Below are 8,677 nucleotides of genomic sequence, written 5' to 3'. Positions count from 1 at the left end.
ATTTACATATCTGCCACTGTGCAGGAGAATCCGTATAGGTGTTCGAGTGTTCAAACCGTAATGCGCAAGAAATGGTATGTAAACCCCGTATTTACATATCTGCCACTGTGCAGGATAATCCGTATAGGTGTTCGAGTGTTCGAACCGTAATCCGCAAGAAATGGTATGTAAACCCCGTATTTACATATCTGCCACTGTGCTGGAGAATCCGTATAGGTATTCGGGTGTTCGAACCGTAATGCGCAAGAATTGGTATGGAAACCCCGTATTTACATATCTGCCACTGTGCAGGAGAATCCGTATAGGTGTTCTGGTGTTCGAACCGTAATGCGCAAGAATTGGTATGGAAACCCCGTACTTACATATCTGCCACTGTGCAGGATAATCCGTATAGGTGTTCGAGTGTTCGAACCGTAATGCGCAAGAAACGGTATGTAAACCCCGTATTTACATATCTGCCACTGTGCAGGAGAATCCGTATAGGTGTTCGAGTGTTCGAACCGTAATGCGCAAGAATTGGTATGGAAACCCCGTATTTACATATCTGCCACTGTGCAGGATAATCCGTATAGGTGTTCGAGTGTTCGAAGCGTAATGCGCAAGAAATGGTATGTAAACCCCGTATTTACATATCTGCCACTGTGCAGGAGAATCCGTATAGGTGTTCGAGTGTTCGAACCGTAATGCGCAAGAAATGGTATGTAAACACCGTATTTACATATCTGCCACTGTGCAGGAGAATCCGTATAGGTGTTCGGGTGTTCGAACCGTAATGCGCAAGAATTGGTATGGAAACCCCGTATTTACATATCTGCCACTGTGCAGGAGAATCCGTATAGGTGTTCGAGTGGTCGAACCGTAATGCGCAACAAATGGTATGTAAACCCCGTATTTACATATCTGCCACTGTGCAGGAGAATCCGTATAGGTGTTCGAGTGTTCGAACCGTAATGGGCAAGAAATGGTATGTAAGCCCCGTATTTACAAATTTGCCACTGTGCAGGAGAATCCGTATAGGTGTTCGAGTGTTCGAACCGTAATGCGCAAGAAATGGTATGTAAACCCCGTATTTACATATCTGCCACTGTGCAGGAGAATACGTATACGTGTTCGAGTGTTCGAACCGTAATGCGCAAGAAATGGTATGTAAACCCCGTATTTACATATCTGCCACTGTGCAGGAGAATCCGTACAGGTGTTCGGGTGTTCGAACCGTAATGCGCAAGAATTGGTATGGAAACCCCGAATTTACATATCTGCCACTGTGTAGGAGAATCCGTATAGGTGTTCGAGTGTTCGAACCGTAATGCGCAACAAATGGTATGTAAACCCCGTATTTACATATCTGCCACTGTGCAGGAGAATACGTATAGGTGTTCGAGTGTTCGAACCGTAATGCGCAAGAAATGGTATGTAAGCCCCGTATTTACATATTTGCCACTGTGCAGGAGAATCCGTATAGGTGTTCGAGTGTTCGAACCGTAATGCGCAAGAAATGGTATGTAAACCCCGTATTTACATATCTGCCACTGTGCAGGAGAATCCGTATAGGTGTTCGAGTGTTCGAACCGTAATGCGCAAGAAATGGTATGTAAACCCCGTATTTACATATCTGCCACTGTGCAGGAGAATACGTATACGTGTTCGAGTGTTCGAACCGTAATGCGCAAGAAATGGTATGTAAACCCCGTATTTACATATCTGCCACTGTGCAGGAGAATCCGTACAGGTGTTCGGGTGTTCGAACCGTAATGCGCAAGAATTGGTATGGAAACCCCGAATTTACATATCTGCCACTGTGTAGGAGAATCCGTATAGGTGTTCGAGTGTTCGAACCGTAATGCGCAACAAATGGTATGTAAACCCCGTATTTACATATCTGCCACTGTGCAGGAGAATACGTATAGGTGTTCGAGTGTTCGAACCGTAATGCGCAAGAAATGGTATGTAAGCCCCGTATTTACATATTTGCCACTGTGCAGGAGAATCCGTATAGGTGTTCGAGTGTTCGAACCGTAATGCGCAAGAAATGGTATGTAAACCCCGTATTTACATATCTGCCACTGTGCAGGAGAATACGTATACGTGTTCGAGTGTTCGAACCGTAATGCGCAAGAAATGGTATGTAAACCCCGTATTTACATATCTGCCACTGTGCAGGAGAATCCGTATAGGTGTTCGAGTGTTCGAACCGTAATGCGCAAGAAATGGTATGTAAACCCCGTATTTACATATCTGCCACTGTGCAGGAGAATCCGTATTCGTATTGGTGTTCGAGTGTTCGAACCGTAATGCGCAAGAATGGGTATGGAAACCCCGTATTCACTACAAAAAAACCAAGATTTAGTAGCGGCCAAAACTGTCGCTAAAAGCAAGAAAAAGCGTCGCTAAAAACTAAAACACCTTTACCCGCGGTTGCAATAGTGGCGGCTAAACCGCCGCAATAGCCCCGTCGGCATATCCTTATAGTGACGCTTTTTGCAAATGCTGGTATAGTTATTTTTATTGCGACGGTTGATGTAGTGGCAATTACAAATGTCGCTATATCATGAATTTACCCATTGCTTGATACCTTTATAGCGACAGTCTAACTGCTGCTACAACCTGTGCTTTTGCGACATTTTGTCAACTACTACTATATTTTGACTCTATTCCATCAGTTTCACACCGTCGCTATAGCCATAGAATTTTATTTGTAGCGACGGTTATTAACCGCGATTATAGGCTATATTTTACTATTCAATTACCAATAATATATAGTTTGAAATTTTTAATGGTTTGCTAACCATTATCTCTACTTACATAATCACCATTTAAAAACACTACGTTATTCTAATGGCTCATAGTCGATAATTGTAAAGGGTAAAAGAGTTCACGTTTTCATAATCTCAAAATATCCAAAACACCTTAATTAAAAGGTTCATTGCATAAGCTTGTCGTGTCAAAATAGATCAAATGTTTCTAGAAAACTAATAGTTACACCATAATCCAAAAGGTACATATAAACTTGTCACATGAGAATAGTACTCAAGTATTACTCATGTTGCCATTTTATAAAGACCTCCATGAAAAATGTTCAAATCAAGAAACGACGTCCATTTTGATGCTTTCATATTGTCCTATTTCCTGCAACAAAAATGATTTCGATGTTGATGCCTTCGTATTGTCCTGTTTCCTGCAACAAAAATGATTAAATGTGCATAAGTATCATTTTCAAGTTGAAAATCTATAAATCACATAATACAACATCGATGAGTGATTATTTGTTGGTCTTAGAGCATTATTCCATATCTCTTATCACTTTACACTCATCAAGTTCTCCAAACTTTTAATAAAACCTATTGAATGTCACAATTTTAACCAATAAATATTATGTCTGTGAGTATGCCTATAAAAAAGCATGTCTATTTGAAAACTAAATTCCCAAGTCCAATTGGTTCAAAGAAAATGGAGCAACAGAAAATAAGTGAAAATATAATTTTTGGTATTGTTTATCATTTGTGGTTCTTGAGAATGCTAGAAACTCCAAAGAAAGTAGCTTACAATATCATTGATGGACAGAAGGGATAGAAACACAGGATTTTTATATGAAGTTCTTTTGAGTGTACACCATCTTCTCTATCCAATTCATCCTCATATCTCTTTTAATTATTAAAAGTATGTCTAACATGTTTCTTCAATAAAATAACCAACATTCAAACCCCCAACAAACAATTCAAAACAGTTTTTTGAAGTAACCCAACAATTTCGATTTCCAAAAATGCATGGAGAATTGCTAATTGAATAAATAAATATGCCACAATAACAACTAATCAGTTTTCAATACTGTCTCATATTTCTCATTCAACAAACAGCCCAAAAATTTAGACATAAAATTTCACATGCATACATGTTTGTCCTCTATTTGTATATATATGTATTTGTGTCCAACTCCTTGGGATAACATAATAAAAGTTTGTTTGATTTCTACTAGCTTCCTTTCAAGATAAATGTTGTCATACTATGCTACTTATATTTGTATGTTTCAAACACAACTCATTATAAAAATGATGGGAAGTGTTCTTTTTGATGGTTTATGAGAAAAAATAACATGAGATGATGATTGACGAGAATATAAGTTCATGAAGAGGATAACTTGCAAGGATGAAAATCTTGGTGCTTAAAATGCGCCCAAATTTTCAGGGCACTTCAATATATTTCTTATTAGGGCATGTAAAATGCAGAAACAAGATACATCAGCAAAGAATGCTTCACCAAATATTTGATGTGTTCTTGCTCTAGACACTTACCAACCCATCCAGGATGCTTCTGCATAATAACAGTCACCTGCTCTAAAATAATGAAATCAATCATTGAAGTATGATTGCACACAAAAACCTGCACACATCATAGCAATGGAAGTTCAGACATATATATAATATATTTAAACACATGAAGGTTGATTTTTTATACTAACATTTGAAGAACTTTGGGGAAACACCAAAAAGAAAAAATAATTCACAGATACCTGCTTAGGCCTCATCTGAATAACCCAATATAATATCACAGTAAAATGGGAAAAAGCTTTGTTAACATGCAGCCTGAAATTCTAAGTTGAAACCATACTCCTGTAGACTGTTAGAACCAATTTGAATAACATGATTATACAAATAGACAAAAAAGCAACTCATAAAATTTGCTAGACAATCATTAAAATATAGTTGCCATACCCCTAAACAAATAGATCAGCACATTTGACCAAAATAAAGGACTGCGATGCAATCTGAAGGGGAAAAGAACAAGACTTCATCACCTTCTGACTCAAGAACTTGAGCTCTCCTTTTGCGTTCAGCTTCAGCCTGCATCTCCATAGCTGCCCTCACTCCACGAGGAGGAGATATATCCCTTAACAAAGAAAAGGCAACGAGAAATGCATGATAAGTTGCAAGCAGAACATTATTAAAGAGAATTCAACACACAGTTTTAGGACAGAAAAAGGCAGACTTATTTCATAACGAAGACACTTCAAGCCCCAATCCTTTGCAGCATCATTGATGGAAATCTGGAGAAAATGTGCATATAAATCAACCAAATCCAATTATACAAGAAGGTGAAACAGTAACTGTAGCAAATCTGAACAGAAACATGCAAAGAGTGTTAGACACATACTACAATAGCTAACCTAAATAAGGTGCCAAAATTAAGGGTTCTGGTACACTAAAGAATTATATAACCACAATGATGGAAATGTTCATATTGGCCATCAAAACTAAATATTATGTAGCATTTTTCGATCCTGGTTTCTAAATTCAGCCCTCATATATATGTAGAGTTTCTATCAAAATACTGAAGACCATTTGTTGCATCATTTCTAGTTTAGATCCAGGTTTATGCCAAATGTATCTTCATTAAGATTATGTTATTAGCAAAGGCATACACAACGCAAATTCTTTCAACATAGTTTCAGACCACTACAGTGATACAATTCAAGTTGCAGAATAAGTTCATTGTGAAAGAAAATTTACTTTGTCCTCTTTCAATGCACGTCCCAGATGAGGCTCAGCAACAAATATCCTCTACCAATGATTTCAAAAACTTGCAATATTACCTTTCCAACTTTCCAAGCACTTGAGAACAAGCTTCATATAAATCAATTAAGTCCATAATTGATCTATCCAACATGATATATAGTTGTTTAATCTCACTACCAATCCACTTACTATCTCCAAAGTTATATAGTACCCCTAATAATGTCATCCTACATTAATTTAATTCCTTCTCATAAAAGTACCACATGTTTTCTATTCATTTGTACTTCAATAGCTAAGACTGTAAATTCATTCTCTTAAATGAATTGACCTTTTATCGCCTTTTGAATTCAACAGCAATTTTACACTTATACTATTATTCTAGCAAAAGCTATAGACACTGATATAGTTTAGGCTGTGCCCACCATTTACGCAACATGTCTTCCGCATATTATTAGTAATGTGCTTTAACTAATCCATAAACTTGATCATTACTACTATGACAGACAACTCATGCAATGAACAACAATCTTTTCCAGCACATTTTGACCCCTGGAAATCAAACACACAGTGGAAAGTAAACAGCCAATCCAATGAATTCTCACCACTATCTTGTCATTCAGGGTGTCTCTTTCCTCAAATGTCTTGTCAAGGGTGATCTTCCCAAGCTCACTACGCATTGTTGTCTGTGCAAGCTGTATAACTGCATACAAGGGATTCTCAACACCATATGAAGCCAGACGAGGGTCCACAATCTGCAATCACTCAACTAAAATGCCTTTAACCATCGCTTCAGAAAGCCAATAAACCAGTAAGAAATCCACTAATTCAATGAAAATAAAGAAAAAAAGAAAGTACTGGTACCTTAACATACAGAACCCTGTCAATCAAGATACTAACATTGTCCTTGGTGATGGCAGATTGGTCTGGAATGGGAATCGCCTCTTCCTTCAAGGAATGCATGTAAGCAATTCGGTCAACCATGCCCCAGCACAATGCAACTTCCCCAAATACTAGCTCTACAAAAAAAAAAAAAAATTTCTAGAGAAGAACTCACAAACAAAATCCAACTATTCATACAAAGCTCAGAGCAAAATAAAGCAAACAGAGCAACAACAGAAGTGCAAGATCTAGAAGAACTCTCTAATTAATCTCCAACAAACTTCAATTGCAACTTGCAGGTGATCACATAAATACATATTTTCATTACCAAAACACAAAATGATAAATACCCATTGTTGGAATACAAACACAATACCCATATACTTCACTTTTTGTGAGAAACTGCAAATGAATCCAGCTGACCAAGATTGATTGTCACAAAAAACATAAACAAATAAAAGAAATCCCCAAATTACAACCAACGAAAACATATGCAAATCCCCAACCTATATATGCGATTTTAAATCTAGTTCAGTGGGAGTGTAAGGATTAAAGCCTCCATATAATCTAATTTTAGGGTTTTGGGTTAAAGAAAATCTCAAAAAAAGCGAAATCTTTGGAAGAAGATAGATGGAACTAAATATAACTAGACATAGCAGGTTTTCCACTTACTAAAATTCCAAGCAAAATAGCAGAGACCCGCAATGCAACAAAATAGCAGGTTTTCCACTTACTGAAATTCCAAGCAAAATCCAATTCCACTAATCCTAGTTTGAGGAGGCAGCAGTGAAACTATAGAGAAATTGGAGCAACACTACACTACAACCAGTAGACGTAGATCCCCTACACAACCCGTAGGGATAGGTGGAGGCAAAACAAAATCAATATGGATAGCACCTGGTGCGGTTCAATAGAAACACGGTTCCTCAACTGCATACCCGCAGGGTATATTACAAAATAGCTAATAGAAAAAATAACAAACATCGGACATTCTCTATGAGGGATAACATTTAGACTGGCACACTCCTATAGCCTGGTCCTCATGATTGCTAAACTAGTTAAAAGGGTGGAATGTTCAAAGTTTTATGTTTGATGATAAATGTTCTTTAATTATGTCTTTAGATTCAAAAAAAAAAAAAAAGGTGTACATAAATGTTGAATTTCCTCTAATCACATTATTAAGCCAACAAAACATTACAAGCTGTGCATTAAATTCATGGACAACAATTTTCTCCATTGTGGCATTTTATCAAATACCTAGCATACATAATAGACAGAGATGACCCACCTCTAGCCCAACTCAAACCCAACAAAATGCAAAACAAATCAAAAGCTAAGTTTCAAAAAAAAAAAAAAAAAACTTTAAAAGCACTGTAATGTATTACCAATTCCATAGACCTTTTTGTTAGTTTTACTCACTAATAGTATTTGGTGGTTGGGTGAGTATGGATTTAGACTTCGTTCATCACAAGCAAACAATATATATGGACTAAATGTAATGTTGTTTGATACTAGTATATATATTTTCATCTCTGTCTATTAGATTTCTCGGCATTGATATATTCTTCTTCAAACACCTTTGCTTTAAATTTCAACCTACAAATCCATGAAAATCTGTGGGTTAAAATAATTTTGAAATTTCTTTTTGTTTGTTTGTATTTTAAACAAGGCCACAACATTACCTGATGAATATCATAGATGAAACAGAGACTAGAAGAAAGCAGAGAGGGGTAGAGAGAGAAACAGAGAGACCAGAAGAAAGAGAGAGGGGTAGAGAGAGAAACTGAGAGACCAGAAGAAAGAGACGGGCAGAGAAAGAGAAATAGAGAAAGCAGACTGACCTTCAAATCACAGTGGTGCTGTAGCTTGACGCCGTTGATACACCGGTGGAGAATGAACGAAGGCTCAATGATGAAGTGTTGCAACTAGGGCACACAATCGAGGCTTGAAGGAGTTGAACGGTTTTTTTTGGGACTGATTCTGATATGTTATTCACCCAAAAAAAAAAAAAAACAACACAAAACAAAACAAATCAGAGCGCGAAATTAGATTTATTTTGGCGCCCGTTGATTTTCCTTGGCTTATTGTAGCGGTTGAGTCCAAACTGTCACTACAAAAAAATATATAGCAGCACTTTAGCGAAAAACTGTGACTAAAATTGGATTTTTTAACAGTGGTCAACAACCGTTACAATAGCCCATTTATAGCAGCGTTTTTCGGGCTGCTGCAATAAAAAACGCTGGTAAAACTCGATTTTCTTGTAGTGATTTACATATCTGCCACTGTGC

At 37.2% G+C, this 8,677-nt stretch overlaps 1 protein-coding gene across 3 annotated transcripts; it reads right to left on the bottom strand.

Moving 5' to 3' along the window:
* Window positions 1-2,440: 2,440 nt before the first annotated feature.
* LOC114289629 (uncharacterized) lies at window positions 2,441-8,461 on the bottom strand. 3 transcript variants are annotated; one of them, XM_082873052.1, is made up of 7 exons: window positions 8,231-8,449; window positions 6,372-6,526; window positions 6,113-6,262; window positions 4,984-5,041; window positions 4,508-4,884; window positions 4,290-4,377; window positions 2,441-3,175 (listed from the first exon to the last, which is right to left on the bottom strand). In XM_082873052.1, the coding sequence occupies exons 2-5, from the start codon at window positions 6,489-6,491 to the stop codon at window positions 4,859-4,861; spliced, it is 354 nt and encodes a 117-aa protein (XP_082729178.1). In that variant the 5' UTR covers window positions 6,492-6,526; window positions 8,231-8,449; the 3' UTR covers window positions 2,441-3,175; window positions 4,290-4,377; window positions 4,508-4,858. The 3 variants fall into 3 exon arrangements, 2 of the variants coding, with proteins under 2 accessions (XP_082729178.1, XP_082729177.1); XR_014331669.1 differs by having other exon boundaries at window positions 4,290-4,884; window positions 6,113-6,276; window positions 8,231-8,461; XM_082873051.1 differs by having other exon boundaries at window positions 4,290-4,884.
* Between the last annotated feature and the right edge of the window lie 216 nt (window positions 8,462-8,677).

The sequence above is a fragment of the Camellia sinensis genome, chromosome 6, assembly GCF_055761805.1.
Source record: "Camellia sinensis isolate YWXY chromosome 6, ASM5576180v1, whole genome shotgun sequence".
NCBI lineage: Eukaryota > Viridiplantae > Streptophyta > Magnoliopsida > Ericales > Theaceae > Camellia > Camellia sinensis.
The sequence above is the reverse complement of the archived record's forward strand: the minus strand, read 5'-3'. Positions and strand labels throughout refer to the sequence as shown.

Bases quoted from the DNA above. Each gene is read 5' to 3' on its own strand.
- LOC114289629 (XM_082873051.1), bottom strand. From the start codon at position 6,491: ATGGTTGACCGAATTGCTTACATGCATTCCTTGAAGGAAGAGGCGATT. The intron at 6,263-6,371 runs GTACCAGTACTT...GAGTGATTGCAG, and splicing joins ACAGGGTTCTGTATGTTAAG to ATTGTGGACCCTCGTCTGGC. The intron at 4,885-4,983 runs GTCTGCCTTTTT...TTCTTTGTTAAG, and splicing joins GTGTCTTCGTTATGAAATAA to GGATATATCTCCTCCTCGTG.